General features: G+C 46.8%; 1 protein-coding gene and 1 pseudogene across 1 annotated transcript in view; both read left to right on the forward strand.

The window, feature by feature from the left end:
* Positions 1–1,750: 1,750 nt before the first annotated feature.
* LOC136510479 (endochitinase A-like) lies at positions 1,751–7,451 on the forward strand (annotated as a pseudogene).
* A 2,501-nt stretch (positions 7,452–9,952) lies between these two features.
* LOC136510106 (putative E3 ubiquitin-protein ligase SINA-like 6) overlaps positions 9,953–20,343 on the forward strand; it is a 37,117-nt gene continuing 26,726 nt past the window's right edge. The window contains exons 1-2 of the mRNA XM_066504672.1: positions 9,953–10,069; positions 10,234–10,550. Of these exons, the coding sequence (XP_066360769.1) occupies positions 10,000–10,069; positions 10,234–10,550 (387 nt within the window). The 5' untranslated portion in view covers positions 9,953–9,999. The remainder of the gene's footprint in view (positions 10,070–10,233; positions 10,551–20,343) is intronic.

Genomic DNA, 20,343 nt, shown 5'->3' on the forward strand with positions numbered 1-20,343 from the left:
GATGATACTTTTTTCTGCTATTAGCCCGTACAGCCAACTGGTTGCCAGCAGCTAATAAACAAGAACACGTCCTTTTTACCTCCTGCTATTAGCACGTTGCTTGTGTGGCTGTATCACCGTCTCGCCGATCAACAAACACCTCATGGAAATTATGCACATGCGCAGTCTTACATTGGCTCTTTCCATATAATTACCAGCTGAGCTTCCATATTCATTAGTCATGTGCCCCTGGTGTATATTGCGGCTCTCTCCCAATATGTATAGCACTCCTATTTGATCCCGCAGGGCTCAACCATGCAGAGCCTCACCCAGAGGCCAGAGCTAATCATCAGCCAAGCCAACAGGGCCTTGGTTGACAATCTCCAATCTTGACAGTATTGCACTCACGTTTTGCTTCTGGCCCCTTAGATTCCAAAGCTGACTCTCTCACTACTATGTATATGATTTGTAGGAGCGGTTTTGCCAGCCGTCTCTACGAAAGCGTCGCTACAAATCGCTAATTTGTAGGAACGGTTGGCCAGCCGCTCCTACAAATCGCATTTGTAGGACGCGGCTTAAGATTTGTACGGACGGCTGGATATAGAGCCGCCCCTACAAATCATTTTCAAAAATCACGATTCTAGACCAAAAAAATAGCATTTTTTTAATTCGAGGAGGCCCCACCACCGGTCAGCCACCCGCGACCTTCCCTCGTGCGTACCCTCATCTACCACTGCACCCCACACTCATTTGTGTCCGTATTGGATTTCCTTTCCCCACATATTATCCTAAACCGAGTTTAAATTGATTGTTTGAGGCCATAAAGAAATTCAAATGAAAAAGTTATCAACTACAAAGTTATATAATTTTTTTGAGATCTACAACGTTTGTTTTTGTTGTTTCTACATCCGAGATCGTTTACAAAATTTGAATTTTAAATTTGACAAATTCAAACATAGTTTTTCTTGATAAGATGATCTCAAATCAAAAATTTGTCAACTACAAAGTTGTATAACTTTTCGAGATCTACAACTTTCATTTTGTTTGTTTCTCCATCCGAGGAAGTTTGAAAAATTCAAGTTTCAAATTTGAGAAATTCAAACGTAGTTTTTCTTGACAAAATGATTTGAAATGAAAACGTTGTCAACTATAAAGTTCTATAACTTTTTGAGATATACAACTTTTATTTTGGTTGTTTCTCCGTCGAGGAAGTTTGAAAAATTCAAGTTTCAAAATTGAGAAATTCAAACATAGTTTTAATTGACAAAATGATTTCAAATGAAAAAGTTATCAACTACAAAGTTCTACAACTTTTTGTGATCTACAATTTTTATTTTGGTTGTTTCTCCATCCGAGAAAGTTTGAAAAATATTAATTTTCAAATTTAAGAAACCCAAACATAGTTTTTGTTGACAAAATGAATTCAAATAAAAAAGTTGTAAACAACAAAGTTTTATAACTTTTCAAGATCTACAACTTTCATTTTGGTCATCTTTTCATGTGACTTTGTTTTATGACTTCAAAATTTGAATTTAAAAAAATGTCAACTTAAAACAACATTTTGAAAGAGTAAATGATTTCAGCTATAAAAGTCATAATATAAAAGTTGTAGAACTCATCAAGATCTACAACTTTTATTTTGATCATTTGTTTATCCAACAAAATGGTACTATACATTGTTCATAAATTTATATATCTCTCTTATAGTTTTATAAACTATAGACAAAATTGGCCACCGGACACTGAAAGTGACGTATCTTTGTTAGCGGACATGCAAAATGGAGCAGTTTGCAGGTGGAAACCAACTTTGTTGTCAAATTTGCTCCTGGAAATCACGCCGAATAAAATATTCATTTCTGGATGAGAAGGAGAGAGAACAATGGCGAAATGTACTTTTTGCCCCTAGCTCTTTCTTCTTCCCCCTCTCCTTCACTACTCAGGCCAAGCCCCGCCGACTCCATGTCCGCCTCCTCCATAGCCAAGCCTCGCTTCCTCGATAGGCGAGCTCATCCCCATCCCCGGCGACCTCGTCCCCGTCCCCATCCCCGGTGACCTCATCCCCGTCCATAGCGAGCTCGCCCCCATCCCCGGCGACCTCGTCCTTGGGTGGCCGAGCCGCCCCAGTAGTGCCGGTGATCCCTCATGGCGGCTGCGGCTGCGGCTACGGCGTGTACGGGTTATACGGCGAGTAGGAGGACGAGGGCCCGTTCTTCGACCTCGACCTGTCCTGCTGCTCCGTGATAGAAGGTGATTAGGGAAATTCTCAATAGTATTGTGATTGTTCAGCATACATATATATAGGCATTGTGGACAGGCCCACTTGCCATATTACAATCCAACACTTCCCCGCAGTCTGAACTGGGAGCACTGCGAACATTAAGACTAGACCTAAACTCCATGAACACGGACGTCGGCTAACCTTTCGTGAAGATGTCGGCGTACTGGGACGTAGTGGGAACGTGCAGGACACGGACTTCACCAAGGGCGACTCGCTCTCTGACGAAGTGGAGGTCAATCTCAATATGCTTGGTTCGCTGATGCTGAATCGGGTTAGTGGAGAGATAAACGGCGCTGACGTTATCACAATAAACCACTATGGCACGATCGAGTGGACAGCGAAGCTCTAGAAGGAGCTGGCGCAGCCAGCTGGCTTCGACGACTCCATTCGCAACTGCTCGATATTCCGCCTCTGCACTGGACCGGGACACTATCGGCTGTCTCTTGGATGACCAGGAGATGAGATTGTCCCCAAGGAACACCGCATAACCCGAAGTGGATTTGCGTGTGTCAGGACATCCCGCCCAATCTGCATCGGTGTAGACAGTGAGATCAGCTGGAGAGGTCCGGTGAAGGTGTAGCCCAAGATCTGAGGTTCCCGGGGATCATGCATGTATAAGTAGACCTGCTGAACTGCATAGGCGATATCAGGCCTGGTGAAGGTGAGGTACTGAAGAGCCCTAGCAAGACTGTGGTACTGGCTGGGATCAGAGACTGAGGCACCATCAACAGGGAGCTTCGAGTGAGTATCCATGGGAGTGCTGCTCGCCTTGCAGTTACTCATACCAGCTCGCTCCAGAATCTCCAGCATATACTGGCGCTGAGATAGAAAAAGACTGTCACCTCGGCGCTGAACACTGACACCTAGAAAATGATGAAGAGGCTGCGATAATCCGGTGAAGAAAACTCGGAGAGGACGCAGTGAGAACATTGTCATCAACATATAGGAGAAGAAAAGCCATATCAGCACCTTTGCAGTAGATGAATAGCGACGTGTCGGACTTGGCCTCAACAAACCCAAGAGAGGTGATGTGAGAGGCAAAGCGACTATGCCAGGCGCGAGGAGCTTGCTTCAACCCATAGAGTGACTTGTTCAGTCGACAGACATGATTGGGCTTGGCGGAGTCAACAAACCTAGTAGGCTGCATGCAGTAGACTGTCTCATTCAGGGTGCCATGGAGAAAGGCATTCTTCACATCAAGTTGGTGAATCGGCCAGGAGCGAGACAGAGCCAAAGTGAGAACCACCCTGAGGGTGGCTAGCTTGACAACTGGACTAAAGGTTTCGTCATAGTCAATGCCCGGCCGCTGTGTAAACCCGCGGAGGACCCAACGAGCTTTGTAGCAGTCAAGAGAACCATCGGGCTTGAACTTGTGACGGAAAACCCACTTGCCGATGACGAGGTTGACGCCAGGAGGGCGAGACACCAAGGTCCAAGTGTCGTTGTCCTGTAGAGCGTCGAACTCGGCCTGCATAGCCTAATGCCAGGCCGGGTCCGAGAGAGCTGTGCGGACGGACGATGGTAGAGGAGAGGTGGCCGCGACCATCGTGCTGAGGTTGAGACGGTCCACGGGTTGCCGAAAGCCGTCCTTGCCACGAGTGCGCATGCTGTGCGCATTGGTGACGGGGACGATCGTCGCTGGAGTCGTGGCGACAATGCGGCCAGTGGTCCGTCCGGTGCCACTGGCAGCAGCCTGGGACATGGAGTCATTAGGGGCAGCGGCACTAGCCGGACTGGTGGAGGGGCTGGGCTAGCCGGCAGTGCCCCTCGGGCTGAGCTGGCCGCGGCCAGTAGTGCCATCGGTGGAGGCGCCCTGGTCGCTGCTGCTGCTGCGCCTGGCGTGGCCGACAACACCGCCCAGGCCGTGGCCGGGCTGGCCACCGTGGCTGTGGCCGCCCTGGCTACTGGCCGAGGCAGCAGAGGGAGGGGCGCCGGCTGTCCCAGGTGCCTCATCCATGCCGCCAGGGAGGCGTGTACCTACAGTCACAGCTCTTGGCCAAATAGGCAAAGAGGAATCATTAGCATCGTCCAAAAACGCTAGTGTGTTGGGATCCTGGGGGGAGGTGGACATCTCGGAGAATGGAAACATCGTCTCGTCGAACACAACATGACGGGAGACGATGATCCAGTTAGAGTGGAGGTCGAGACATCGATATCCCTTATGATCGGAGGAATACCCGAGGAAAACACACAGGGAGGAGCGAGGTGATAGCTTATGTGGGCGAGGGCAGTGGTGGTGCTGGATGGTGTGGGGAAGAACGGGTAGAGGTCACCCGTGCTATTGCACCTGGCGATCACGCTCCGTGTCTGAAGGTCCTTCATAGAAAGGCCAAATGGGTCAAATTCAATGGAGCAATTATTATCAGTAGTGAAACGACGGACAGAGATTAAATTCTTAATAATGCTAGGTGACACTAAAACATTAGAAAGAACAAGAGGACGTCGTTCTATAGAAAAAGAATGTGACCCAAGAGATGTAACGGGAAGCGAAGCTCCGTTACCCACAATGATAGATGAAGGACTGGATGATGATGGAGGGTGAAGACTAGAAAGTATACCAGCGTTGTTGACCATATGAGCACCGGCACCGGAGTCAGCATACCATTCGCCCGACGGAGGAGGTGTCAGCGTCATGGTGTTGAAGTTGCTGATGAGGCCGGACGAATCCCAGGACATGCCCTGTATGGGCGTCCAGGGCTGCTGCTGCAGCTGCTGTGGTGGCGGCGGTCCTCCGTAGCCAAACCCTGGAGGAGGCCCAAGGGTGTACGGCTGCTGCACGTACTGCTGCTGGGCGGTGAAGGCGGCCGGCGGAGGACGGAACGGCGTCCCGGGGGCGTTCGGTGGACATGGCCAGAACTGAGCGTGGCCTGCCCACGGATTATAGTACTGCGCCTGAAGTTGTGGGCCGGCGCTGGTGTTGCCGGTCGGGTGCTGGCCGTGGCCGGCAGTGCCGACCTGCCCGGGCTGGCCATAACCAGCGGGCTTGCCCTAGCCGTGCCCGGCCTGATGGCCCTGGCCGTGTCCGCCGTGGGGGCGTCCGGCAGGAGGGTGTGGAGCGGCGACGAGGGCGGTTGCCGTAGAGGAGGCCGACGGATCAGATGCCCCGGCTGCCTCATCGGAGGCGATGTCGTCGATGTCGATCTCCTCGAGCAGAAGAAGCGTGCGAGCCTCCTCGAAGGTGGGGAAGGGCTGCCGCATCTTGAGGTTGGAGACCATGGGCCGGAATTTGCCGTTGAGGCCGCGGAGGAGGGTGAGGACCAGGGTGCGATCTCCGATCGGATCGCCGTAGTTGCCGAGAGTCGCCGCCATCGTCTCAAGACGACGGCAGAAGTCGGTGATCGAGGTGGAACCCTGTTTCGCCGTGCGAAACTCCGCCGAGAGCAGCAGGGCGCGCGATTCGCGCTGGCCGAGAAACTCGTTCTCGAGGTAGGTCCAGGCGCCGCAAGCATTGGGCTTGCGGTTCATCGTCGACTGCTGGAGGTCAGTGTGGATCGTGCCGTAAATCCATGTCAGCACAGTGCAGTCCATCTGCACCCACGCCGGTCGATCGGCGTTGACGACGTTGGAGAGGACGTGGTCCGTGAGGGCGTACTTGCCCAGGACGACGAGGAACATGGCACGCCACCGGTTGTAGTTGTCGGCGGCGCGATCCGATCCAGAACCAAGGGCACGAGGACCTTGATGTTGAGGACGGCGATGGCGGCGGCGTGGACGGCAGCGTACTTGGCCTCGTATGCGTCGAGGGCCACGGCGCGATCAGCCGCCGCCTTCTCGCGTGCCTCGCGAGCCTGGCGCTCGGCCTCGGTCTCGGCCATCGGAGCAGGAGCCGGGCGATCATGCGACGGGACCAGCCTCTGTGATGTTGACGTAGACGATCACGCGAGCGTCGTGACTTGCTGTACGTAGACGTAGACGGACCTGCTGGATCGGTGCCCAGCGGCGGCGTGGACGTAGACGTAGATGTGATCTGCGTGTCCACGGAGGAAGGAATCGGGCGCTCGGTCGAGCGGACGGCACGATCGCGAGGAGACGGCGGGGTAGTAGCGCGTCGCGTAGGCGCCGAGGCGCGCGCGTCCGCGAGGAGAGGGCCTGCCGGCCGGCGATCGAGTGCCTGGCGGCGGCGGCGCGGTCTCGCACGATTAGCAGAAGCGAAAAAGATCGTAACCTTCCCGTGATACCATGATAGAAGGTGATTAGGGAAATTCTCAATAGTATTGTGATAGTTCAGCATATATATATATATATATAGGCATTGTGGACAGACCCACTTGCCATATTACGATCCAACACTCCGCGCCTGCGTCCAGCGCGGGCAGCGAGGCGGCCGAGTCATCGAGCTCCGAGTCCGAGGACACCTCGTCCTGCGCCGTCGCCGTCATCTCACTGCAGTGGAGCCGCTCGGGGTCGCCCTCCTACGAGGAGCGCCTCTTCTTCCGCGGCGCCGCACCTCCGCGTCGTCCGACGGCGCCCCCGCCGCCGCTCATGTTTTGTGCGTCCGAGCCGAGCGACGCTGCGTCGCCCGCCCGCCATAGCAGCGCCAGCAGCCGGCACGGCGGCGGTAGGCTGCAGCTGCGCACGCTCAGCTTCGGGTCCGCCAAGGCCGGACGCGCCAGCAGCATCTCCCGGAGCGTGCGGACGAGCCGAAACGGCGCTGATTTTTCTTACCGAACAAATCCTGGCGACTCATGCGCGTGGATGTACGGCAAAACGCAGGGACGCAGCAATCGGCACGATATAGTGATATACGCCTCGAAGTCCCGCAGCTGGTTTCCCACGGGAGCACGTCGGCGAGAGGCTTGGACAACGGAGTGCGTGCCTGCGTGGGCACGCACGCATGCGCGCGGCCGCCGTCGCGCAACTGTCCGTGATGCCGAGAGAGAGGGCGGCCCGTGACCGTGAGGTTGACAGTCGCCTCGCCAGCAGCTTCTTCCGGAGCAGCAGCAGCGCACGCTCCACGAGGCTCTTCGCCGCGTACGGCGGCGGGTACGGCTCGCCCGACGACCAGGACCTGCGGGACGAGGGAAGGGCCAGGGCGCACCCCTTCGGCGAGCAAGATCTCGAGCCGGCTGCAGCAATGGAGGAGGCGAGCTCGGCCATAGAGGCGGCGGGGATTGGCCTGAGTAGAGAACGTGACGAGGAAGAAAAAAGAGCCAGGTCAAAAAGGACATTTCGTGCTTGTTCTCTCTCCTTCTAAGCCAGAAATGAATATTTTATTCAGTGCGATGTTCAGAAGCAAATTTGACAATAACATTGGTGTGCACCAGCAAACTGCTTCATTTTACATGTCCGCTAGCAAAGAGATGCCACTTTCAGTGTCCGGTGGCCAATTTTACCTAAACTATAAGAGAGATGTAAAATTTATGAACAATGTTACTATCACTTTTTTAGATTAAGAAATAACCAAAATAAAAGTTATACATCTTGATCGGTTCTACAACTTTTATGTTGATGACTTTTCAGCTGAAATTATTTACTCTTTCAAAATATTGTTTCAAGTCGATAGTTTTTAAAATTCAAATTTTAAAGTCATAAAACAAATTCACATGAAAAGATGGCTCAAATAATAGCTGTAAGGACAATATATTGACAGAGCAACATTTTAGAAAATTTTATCAAAAAAATCAACAAATTTGAAGTTAATATGAGAGAGAAAGACTAGTTACAAGTTTTAGTCAGAGATTAAAAGAGAAATCAGAGTTCTTCAACAATTTAAAAATTGAATTTCAAACAATATTTTATGGCAGTAAACGAATTCTAATGAAAAAATTAAACAATTTAAAACAATTCTAATGAAAATTTTAAATAATTTAAACAATTTAAAACAATTTAAATCAACAAATTTTATTGCAGTAAACGAATTTCAAACAATTTAAACGAATTTCAAACAATATTTTATGTTGCCTGAACTAGTATAAACCCTGTGTCATTTAGTGCTAGGCCATCTCCGATCACAGCGTACGGCAAAACTACAAATATTTACTAGTTGGTCACATTCTGTACCGACACAGTGCATCCTACGTATCCGGCGCTTACCTATGGTGCTATGATTATCTAATAGCTAGAGAAAATCACGGCAGTTAATATTTTAGAAATTAGAAATTACTAGCAAATATGTCCGTGTGTTACAATACGAGAAAATGAAGTTTGAATGTCTCCCTTCTTCATTTTGCTGGCATAACTACGACCCGTTCGCTGAAACTTATTCGATTATATCTGCTTTTGATGCATCAAATTGCTAGTGTATCTCCTAGCAACCATGACTCATTTTAATGATCAACACCACCAATTGTATTTCACTATTGATAATTGTTGTCACCGAATTGGATCACACACCAGCTAGGGCTAGATCGCCCGGGTTACCAAAGACCTAAGAACGCAGCGAGGATCAAACTTATGTGGTGAAGCATAGAGGTTTATTACGAGCAAACCAATGAAGGGTAACCAATTATGCTTGCGTGATAAAGAACGACTAGTTTTTAGGCAAACTAACAAAAACACAGTTAGGAGTTAGCACTTTTAACTTGTGCTGCCGGTTATGTACCTAACTAGAAGGCTAATAATTAGTTGGCACTAACAATTATATAGTTTTGTATTTATGAACAACTTGAATGATGTTCTAAGATTATTCAATATAATATTTATTACTTTGGTGTGGATGAATGGTTACATACTGTAAAATTGTTTTTAATGGTTAATTACTAGCTGTGAGTAGTGGTTTTAATGGCTAAAGAATTTGTGTTCTGGAAATTCAAATTGACTGGAAAGATGTTCTCTGATGGAGGTGTACCATCAGGAATTGCTCAACCGTGACAGTAGATAGGCTGGCAGGAAAGCCTTTTTTTGGCCAGATGGTTTAGCAACCGACGGGGAAGTTCAAGCTTTCCCTGACGGGTTCAGCACCTGGCAGTAAAAGTTTTGAATTTTGCTAGCGGTTTAGCGACTGACAGGAAAAGTTCGAACTATCCTTGACGAGTCAGTAGCCATCAGGTATAGACCCTGATGGAAAGCTTGCCAACCGACGGTTTAGATCTTTCCTGATGGTTGAGACCATCAGGAAATATTCTGTGATGGTTTTCAGTCAGGAAATGTTGACTTTCTCTGCCAGTTTTCTTGTGACGGTTGAGGCGGAGGAGGTCGGCCTTCGCCGGAGGCAGCCTTGTGGGAAAAAGGTCCGCGGAGGATGACCACAACAGAGGGGGGTCAGGGCACGAGGCGGTGGTGAGCACAGGGATCGATGGTGCTGGTGCCAAGTTTTGTTGTGGAGCACCATCGATAAAGAAGATTTGCTACCGGTGGTAGGGTTTTGGACAATTTATTCATTCAATCATTAACTTCAATGCAATGTAAGTGGACTACAGAGTGAGCTGCAAAGGTAGGAAAAAAAATCTCGGACTACCAAGACCCAGTGGTGCTTCTGGTTTCCAACCTTCGTTCTAGCTTGAGCTGGCATAGTTTGTCACAGGAATCGGTCTCGGGTGCGCCTCCCTAAGCCTAGCCCTCGGAGGGGAGTTGGGCCGAGCGAGTGATACAAGACATGGGCCTTTTTCTCTATCTTGATGGGCTGCACTCAGTTTCATCCTTACCACAACAAGCCCATCGCCTCATTGAACCCTAACTCCATGGCTGCCGCAGGTCATATGCACAAAACCTCATTTGAGCGTGCGATCGAGCTGCTCCTTCGCCTCGAACCCTCTCGCGCTTGCCTTGCCTCATCAGGCCCCTCCTCCCAGTCCCACCTCGCCATGCCGATCACAGCACCAACTCCCGACATGCTCCGCCAGAGCCAGAACGTCCGCACGCTGAACGAGAACGGTAACCGCCGCCACCCCTTCCGCCGCAGCAGCGTGCAGGGTTTCTGAGATCTAATGATGGCCCGATCGAGTAGCCATCTATCTGGCATAGTGATGGCCCGATCGAGTAGCCATCTATCTGGCCGCGCGCTGGTTTAATTACTGTTTTCGCTTGTTTGATCACAGCGTTGGCGGCTTGCACGGCGGTGGTGGGCGACATCATCAGATCCACGCTCGGCCCCCGCGGTCTCGACAAGCTACGTGGTGGTGGTGGACCTCCTCCCGCTCTGATCCGTTTAGTGGAAGGAGAGAGGGAGATGAATCCACAAACGGAGGCAGCCAACTTGAATGCTGGTGATGACCCCATGGCGAAGAAGAAGAACGTGGACGATAACGCTGACCTCATCGATGAGAACGGGGCCCTGGCCGTGACATTGGAGGACGGCGGCGACGCCCTCGACTGTGGCGTCTGCTACCTCCCGCTCAGGCCGCCCATCTTCAAGGTACAAAATATTTATTAATTCTTTCATGATGAGTAGCAATAGATTAAGCTTGCTGAATCTCGACACTCCAGATCCATTACATAACAAGTTCGTAACCGCATGCAGTTTCAGACGATGAATAAAATCAGACAGATTATAGTAATGAAAAAGAAATAAATTTTGGGATTTACTGTTTGCTTAGTTTCGACGGGGTAAAAATAGGAGCTGATCGGGTTCTGATGAATTTTGAGGCAAAATCTCATCATCTGAACACAAAAAATAAAGTAAAGCAGCAATACAACTGAATTCCTGAATAACATTGTAGTAGGATTTTTCTTTCTTTTTTTAATAAGAGGCATGGTATTATTAGGATTTAATTATTTAGAAATTCAAGGGATGGAGCTAGAATATATAAATTCGATTTTCTATGCCAACCATTTTTTTATCTATCAACCTTGTTAGAGCACTTTCATCAAGCGCTTGTGATTAGTTGCCACCAAGGTTTTCATTATCGGAAATAAAAATTTATCGGAGGTCATGGATAAATAGGATAAGCAAGATATATCAGAAATATCGGACCAAATTCAAAAAAAATTCAAATTATTTTGAAAAAATTTCGTAGAATTTGACTTGAAACTATTCCTAAGCTATTAAACATCACTTGCTCACAGATAAAAATAAGAATAAAACATTATAGTGTGGGATTGTCGCACGGGCTGAATTTGGGTTGTCTGTGTAGAAGCAGAAAAGAAGAGAAAAATTAGGCTGATATCAAATTTTATCGGACCCTGTGGATAGAAAGGAAATTTCGGAAATTTCTGTGAATTTCGGCCGATAAAAAAAACCTTGGTTGCCACACATCAGTTCTCCATTCACTACTGGATTCAGGTTAGGCATTCGGCAAAGGCCAAATTACACTCGGCAAAGCCTTTGCCGAGTGCGGCACTCGACAAAGAACACACGGCAAAAAATTGATCGGCAAAGCCCTCTTTGCCGAGTGTCTTTTATCGGGCACTCGGCAAAGGCTTTGCCGAGAGCCCCGGGGGCACTCGGCAAAGAAAAGCGGCCGTCACGGCGCCGGCCCCGTTGACGGTGGCTTTGCCGAGTGCCAACCCTGCAGGCACTCGGCAAAGATTTTTTATTTTTTTTTAAAAAAAATTCTTTGCCGAGTGCCCTCTGGCCGGCACTCGGCAAAGTTTGAATTTTTTTTAAAAAAAAAATCTTTGCCGAGTGCCCTATTTCCGGCACTTGGCAAAGTTTGACTTTTTAAAAAAAAAAATCTTTGCCGAGTGCCCTTTGGCTGGCACTCGGCAAAGTTTGAATTTTTTTTTTAAAAAAATCTTTGCCGAGTGCCCTCTTGTCGGCACTCGGTAAAGTTTGATTTTTTAAAAAAAATTCTTTGCAGAGTGCCCTCTGGCCGGCACTCGGCAAAGTTTGAATTTTTTTAAAAAAAAATTCTTTGCCGAGTGCCCTCTTGTCGGCACTCGGCAATGTTTGAATTTTTTTTAAAAAAAATTCTTTGCCGAGTGCCATGGTCATGGCAGCACTCGGCAAAGCTGGAAAAATGGTTTTCCGAGCGCCCATTTTTCAGCTTTGCCAAGTGCTGTGACCATGACACTCGGCAACGAGGTCCTTTGCCGAGTGCAACACTCGGCAAAGTGACCTAAAACGGTAATTTTTATTTTTTTTACATTCCATCATGACAAATAAATTCATACAATCATATATCTCATTCATCACATATATATCTCATCCATCACATATATATCTCATCCATCCACATATCCATCCGCACATATCACATCCATCACAATATATATCACCTATATAATAATAAGTGCTCAAGTCCATCCAAATAAATCCACAAGTCCATCAAAGTCCACAAGTGCATCACAGTATATCACAAGTCCATCACCAAGTGAACAACAAATAAAAAAAATACAACGTGCACTCATCTCGGCCACTGTGACTGTGGTGAAGGCCCAGTTCCATCGTTCGGAGGTGCATGAGGTGGATTATTCGAACCACCGTCAAATAGAGACTGCACAAAGGAGAAAAGATTGCATGTGAGACAAGATTATTTGGATAGCTAATCTAGGAAGGTAGAGGCCATACAAGCAAAGCACAAGCGAAAGTAAAAAACTTTCATACTCACAGGAGTAGCTGGAGCTGCAGGACGCGGAGGCAGAGGTGGAACCAACAGCCCAGCTAGCAGAGAGAAGCCCACACGTTGACCAAGCCCTTATAGGAACTCCGTAATGTCTGTCAGCCTCTGCACCTGGGCCTGCCGCTCGGCCCGCTCGGCCTCCAGCTGTGCCACCATCCTCTGGTGCCCGGCCTCCAGCTCCTGACGTTGCCTCATTTCTTGTTTCAGCCGGGCCTGCAATATTTCACTCCAATGTTTCAGTAATGCAAAGCTAATTAAGGTGTGTAAAAATCAATGTATGACGAGTAAAATAGGAATAATCTCGAGTGCGTCGACCTGGTGCTGTGCAGCGGTCGGTCGTATGCGAATGGCCGGGCTCTCGCTCGTGCTCCGTGCTTGGATCTAGGAGAGAGAGGGATTAGAGGCCGTGTCGATGATGCCGTCGCCAAGCCAGAACCGCCCATGCTTATTGCCTTGCCCCGCCCTCATGACGGCCTCTCCATCGAAGTCCTGGGTGCTCGGATCATGGTCTGACCCATGGAGCGACCTCGCCACCTCAGTGTACTCACTGATGCGGGAGTGGACGCTCGGGTTCGTATATGCCTCGGGCGGGTCCACCAGGTTGAAGGAGACATCGGACGTCACCTTGCCCTTGTGGGCCATACACCATGCCTGGAAGTTCGAGCAAGCCTGGCCACTATGTGACGCTGACTGCGAGAAAGACAGCATGATGATTAGAAATCAGGCAGAACTGGGCGTCACAATAGATAAATGAATTCGCGTACCCATGCTTGTTTGTATCCGGCGAGGCTACGGCTGCCTTGATGGTGTGCTGGACCTTGCATCTGCAAACGATGGTCCCGGGCATCCCTGTGCATCTTGAGGTACTCCTCCATAAACCACCTCTCCACCATCATCGCTCGGCACTCGGGATACGCTTGGCATCACCAGGGAATCATCTACACGTCATCAAGTATTGGACATATAAGAAGATCAAATTAAACCAACTTAATCTCAAAACGAATCAATATTGATGTTCTTCATTTACCTCAAGGTACTGCTCCTGGGTCAGCTGCATCTCTCTTGCGTCTTTCTTGGTTTTCCTCTCTCCAAGCTTCGACCCGTAGTAGGTTACGATGGCCTGGATGCGCACCTCGTGATACATGTCGGTGACGAGTTTTTTACATGCTTTGGTAGTCTCCTACTCCGCCCTGGCCTCAAATCCCTCCTCGCATCTGTAAAAAGTCTGCATACAAAAGCGATGTATCCATTCATTATTTCAAGAAAAGTCCAATGAATGAGACATATTGAGCAATGTTGTGTAGGGGAGACTTACCCAAAACTCTGCCTTCACCCGCGCCGCCTTGTTGGGGTACTCCGCATCGGTGGCAACGGCGTAGTGGTCAAACGAGTAGGCCGGCTCCATCTTCGATGCGTACGCGACAATGCCGGGGAAGTGTTGCCTGCACAGAAGACCTAGGATGCCGTTGACTAGCCATGCGCAACCACCCGACACAACCACCCAGTTCCTACACAAGTGATTAAGAAAAATTATTAGTTTTTTTCATCATATCATATGAAGTAGTGGTGATAACATATAAAGTTACTTACTTTTGCCCTTCGGGGCGAATCACTGGGCGTTGATGAGGAAGCGGAACCTATGGGAGGCTCGTGGGACCTCGCAAGTAGACACTCGAAGAGGAGTTGGAGGAAGCGGAACCCGTGCCTGCCGCCTCCAACTTGTCGTCCTCGTGCCACTACTACAGAATGGACTTGTTGTCCCGGGCGGTAACAGCCTTTAGTCCCGGTTACCGCGCCGGGACAACGATCCCGGGACTAAAGGTGGAACCTTCAGTCCCGGGTCATCGAGCCGGGACTAAAGAGGGACCTTTAGTCCCGGTTGGTAATACCAACCGGGACTAAAGGCCCTCCAGCCGAGCGAACCTAGCGCATCCTTTAGTCCCGGTTGGTAACACCAACCGGGACTAACGGTTCACCCTTTAGTCCCGGTTGATAACCCCAACCGGGACTAAAGGTTCCTTTTCTTTTTCTTTTTTTTTGTTTAATTTGTTTTCAGTTCAGTTACACGTATTTGTTTAATATATAATAAGTTTTTATGTACGTATTCTATGCTGCTAATATAAATACACGCATGCGTATAATTACATCTAATTCTCATCTTGAGCATTATTATATTCGAATAAAGTATGAAACTATATATATTATAGATATATATATATATATGTATATATACAACACTTTCATAATCTTGTTCTCGAAAATAACGATATCAATAAACATTTAATTTACATCATTTATTCCTTAAGATCAAAGTAGAACTCGCCGTTGGGATTTAGCACTTTTTCTAGAAGATATCCTGCTATTGACTCTTGAACTGCTTTCAGATGGTCTTTTTGCATGACCCTTCGTTTCAACCATTCAGTCTTGCATTTGAAATAAAAGGAAAAGTATTAATACACATATATGTATATATATTCATTTAAAAATAAATAAAAATTGATATATACGTACTCTGAGGACATCTTTAGGAGTTCTTCTTATGTGCGCAGTGATAAATTCACAAACGTAGTATCCACACAAGTTATTACCTGGTTCCTGTCGCAAACACCACTGTACGAGAAGAAGATTATTCTCATCATCTCACACGTAAATTGAAGTACGATATAGTAATTAAACACGTGGGGAAGTGTATATAGTACAACTTACTGGTATTTCAACTACATTAAGTGGTGCCTTGCAATCCTTACGATGTTGCCGAATAAACTCTTTCCAAACCCTGTGCGACCAATAATGTACGATCGTTAATAAATTATGGCAAAGTCTATTCAATAATAGTTGTGCGCGAGAGATCGAAATTACCCCTGGATAATGTCTATCATATCTTGGTATTGTGCCCGTTCTTTTCTCAACGAGTCAAAGATTAGTAACCGACTTGAGTTTAACTCAATGACAATGAGTATCCAGTGAAAACTGCATAGGTTTATACACACACGTACATGCATATAAGTTGTATTGATATTACATAAAATGTGTAGACTATATTATTATTAACACTTACTCAAAGTTGTACGGAAAAAGTATTGTTGTCTTTTCGTGCTGCTTCACGAAGAACATCATGATATTCTCCTGTGCTTCAGATACCCATCGCTCCTTGACAATAATACCAGTTTTGAATACGATATAAGGATCAATGAAGCCAACACTGGTGTCTTGTATTCTTTGGAGCTCTGACATCTGGAATCTGTATATAAATATAAGTTACATGTGAGGATAATTATATACACGTACGCATGGAAGTGAGTTTATTAAATAAAAGTAAGAATCACTTACAAACAAAAGGAGCTAATGATTGATTTGTCCAGAGCGTCCATGTGGTATAGTTGATGCAATTCTTCGAAACTAATATGTAAGATGTCATCGCCACAGAAGTAATGATGGTCTCTAAATCTGACAAAGATCCACTGCTCACCCCTGCCACATGCCTGCATGTACCACTTGTTGAGCAAGTACATTTGCGTACCCAATTCATTTAGAGCCGCAGGGTTGTACAGACTTTTGCCATATTTATAAGTCTTCCAGGTATCAACTTCCAGGTTCTGGATTAGAGCTTTGCCCGTCAATTGATCCAAGGTTAAACCAGTATCTTGAAAAAAAACATTAAGGGCTTGAACCGACACTTCTCCAGAGTTGTCTGGTCGATAGACTTCTATGTTGGAACCATATTGATTAGCAACAACAAGATTTTGCATTGGTTGCTTCTGTTGTCCGAGCTGTGGGACATCCTTCCCTGATGCTCTTTTCCTTTTCTTATCTGCATCATGTGACTTCACGAGGGAGCGGTCATAGTCTGATAGTGGCGAAGGCTTACGAAGTTCAATCATCTTTTTCTTGTGAGCATCGACCTTCTACCTCAGCTCCTCCCGTGGTAGGTAAAAGTATGGCTTCTCCTTAAGCTTCGCTTGACTCTTCTTTTTGGTATCTATAAAAAAATCTTTCACTTTTTTGTCTTCTTCAGCTGCTATTTGCTCATCATTTTTTTCAGAAAGTATTTCTTGAGAAATAACTCTTTTTCTCGGGGTCTTCTTTGCCGCCGGGACCTTAGATGTCTTTGTAGTGCGTCGCTGTGGAGGGGGTGGGGCGGTGTTGGAGACCGGCGTGGAGGCGATGTGGCCGGTGTTGGTGGAGACCGGCGTGGAGGCGTTGGAGATCGTTGTGGAGGCGGTGGGGCCGGTGTAGGAGTTGGAGATCGTCGTGGAGGCGATGGGGCCGGTGTAGGAGTTGGCGATCGCCGTGGGGATGAAGTCGTCTCGCCCCCCGCGACGCTGTGATGAGATGGGGAATGAATGATTAGGCTAGGCTGGGGGGAGACCCTGCTACAAAAACAAGTTGTGTGTCAATTATTTTTTAAGCCAATAGAAAATTAATGGAAAATAATATTTCATTCACTTTCATTCGTACCTAGGGTGAGGTAGGGGAAGCGGTGGCGCCCCAGGAATGATGATGAAGTGTTTGCGCCATTGAATAAATGTCTTTTCTGCTTCTCCTAGTGTCTTCTCCCCATCACCGCCTTCAATGTTAAGAGGAACATTGTTGTAACCTTTGAGCACTCTATCGACCGAGACGCTAGCATATCCAGGTTGAATAACTGACCCATGGATTCTTGGTGTCTTCGTTCGGTCTATTGGAGATACAACCCCGACAGCCACCATGATTGATGCATTATTACCATCTGGAATGTGCAGCTCACATGTTGTTAGAGGCTCGGTAATGTCATCAATAGGGAAGCGCAACCCAGCGTCGTCTTGAATAACTGGCAGCTCCGTAGAAGCACAACTACTTTTCATCTGACCAACGGGGCTAATGGTGACTCCCGGCGTTGATTGCGATTGCATTTGACTCATTGCTAGCTGCACTTGCCTCTTGATCTCCTCCTGCATTCTTGCCTCAAGAGATTTTTCTCGTTCACGTGATTCAAGCAATGCTTGTCGTGACTCGTCAACAAATTGCTCCAATGCACGGATTCGTTCTGCCTCCTCATCCTTCTTTCTTTGGCGGCTTCTGTAGGTATCCTTGTCTGCTGGGAATGCATGTAGCCACGGAACCGCCCCATAGCCTCTTGTTCGACCACCATGTTCGGGATTCTCTAGTGCATATGTCAATTCATCCTTCTCTCTATTGGGCTTGAAAACACCACTATCAGCTTCTTCCCTAGCACGAGCTAGTCTCTGTGTTGCTCTCTCAATTTTTTGGCCGAAAATTAGCTTGCCAGTGTCTAGGTCTAGGCTTCCCCCATGAGCGTAGAACCAATTCTTCGCGTGTTGAGGCCAGTTCTTCTCTATTGTTTCAGGTATGATTCCCTTGGCAGTAATCTCTGCTTCTAGGTTCTGCCACTTGGGAATAGCACTCTTATAACCACCTGATCCCATGCGATGATGGTATTGCTTCTGTCGGGCATTCTGCCGATTCCTCATCACACATTCCTCACTGTCTTGGGATGTCTTGTATTCTACGAAGGCATCCCAATAGGACTCCAACTTGACAAACGCCTTAGCATTGAAATTCGGCGTAGCATTCTTCAAGATAAACTTTTTATACAATGTCTTCTTCCAACTCTGAAACAATGTTGCCATCTTCTTCATTGTCCAATCCCTCACTAGCTCCTTCAAAGCATCATCTGCTTGTAATGTGAAATGTTGAGTGATATCACTCCAAGCTAGGTTCTTGTCACGATCAGATACAAAACTAACATTAGGAGCGGATATCTTCTGCTTCCATTCACAAGCACTAACTGGGATCCTATCCCTTACAACGAACCCACATTGATTGACATATGTCTGAGCATGTGGTCCCAATGGTTTGCCGGTGTCGGTGTCGAATTCTGATATTATGAAACGGCCCTCTAATGGCTTTTTTGGCCCTCGGACTTTCCTACTTTTGTTGGTGGTTGATGTAGATCCAGAGACCGGCTACATGAGTACAAACACAACGATTAACAATAAATATACGTACGCATGCATCTATAAGAGATGATAGATAATCGAATATACCTCGCCAGTATTTTCTTGCGCGACAATTTGTTGATTTTCAACCACTGGCATATTCAGGATATCCTCATAATCAGCAAAGTACTGACTCGTGTCATCTACATCCACATTGGTGCCGGCGTTGATAATATCCGCCATTATGTCATCACTCAAGTTATCATTCGGAGCAGCCATTTGTATCTTCAAGATAACACATAGATAGAATTACTATGGTACATAATATAAGTACATGTGATAACACATATAGAATTACTAAATCCAATTAAATATAATAACACATAATATTTCATCAACATGGAAATAAGTACATGTATATATATACACATAGAATGATACAATATATTTTCTCTCTCTCTCAACACATAGAAATAAGTGCATATGTCTATATCTCTAGATATGCATGTGATACACATAGAATGTCTCTCTAGATACAATTTTCTCTCTCTCAACACATGAAAATAAGTACATGTATATATACATATAGAAATAATTAAGTACATATGTATACATATAGAATCTATCTCTAGATATAATATATATAGAGAGATAGAATATATAATTACTAAATCCAATTAAATAAATCTAACATGAAATTAGATAAACTAGTAAGATAATACATTTTAATCTAACATATATCAAAAACTATAATAAAAAACTATCTAAAAAAACTATCTAAATAAAATACTAATTAAATTTTAATACATTTAAATCTAATATATCAAAAACTATCTAAAAATAACTAAAAAACTAACAATAAACTACATGTACTTATTTTAATCTAACATACAGCCGAGACTTTGTAAAAAAAATCTAAAAAAAAGCCGATCGAGAGCAGCAGATCATATCGAGTTCGATCGACAGAGGCCGTACGGCGTGGGCGCGCGGGAAGCGTCGGCGACGGATGGTGGGGTCGGGTGCGGCGGCGGAGACGGGATGCGGCGATGCAGGCCTGGAGAATGGCGCGGCCGGGCGGGGGTAGACGACGACGGCGGCGCGGCAGAGACGAGCTCGACGACGGCGGATGGCGCGGCCAGGCGGGCGCTGAGCGACGGAGGCGAGATCGAAGATGAACAGAACAGACGTTTGATATATATAGCCTGCGACCCTTTAGTCCCGGCTAGTAACACCAGCCGGGACTACAGGGCATTTAGTCCCGGCTGGTAATACCAACCGGGACTAAAGGTCCAACCCTTTAGTCCCGGTTGGTCTTACTAGCCGGGACTAAATGTCCTTTAGTCTCGGCTCGTGTTGCCAGCCGGGACTAAAGGTATTTTTTGGCGGGCACCTAAATTGCCGTCCACCCTTTAGTCCCGGTTCTTGGTCTGGGCCGGGACTGAAGCCCTGAAAAATTTGCCAACCCGCCAGCGTAATTGGAAAGGCCTGGGATTTTGTTTTTGTTTAATACTAGGTTAATCAATTAATTCCATAGCAACTTCAATACTTTGCAATATTTATTTTAAAAAATACTATTGATTAACTAATTATTTATTGTAAATAGGAAAATTTTGTAACCTAAAGTTTTTAATTTCTTTTATGAATATAGAATATAAATGTTACTAATACTAAGTATTTTGTTAATGCAAAAATATATTTCTAACTTAAA

This window comes from Miscanthus floridulus, chromosome 16, assembly GCF_019320115.1.
Source record: "Miscanthus floridulus cultivar M001 chromosome 16, ASM1932011v1, whole genome shotgun sequence".
Taxonomy (NCBI): domain Eukaryota; kingdom Viridiplantae; phylum Streptophyta; class Magnoliopsida; order Poales; family Poaceae; genus Miscanthus; species Miscanthus floridulus.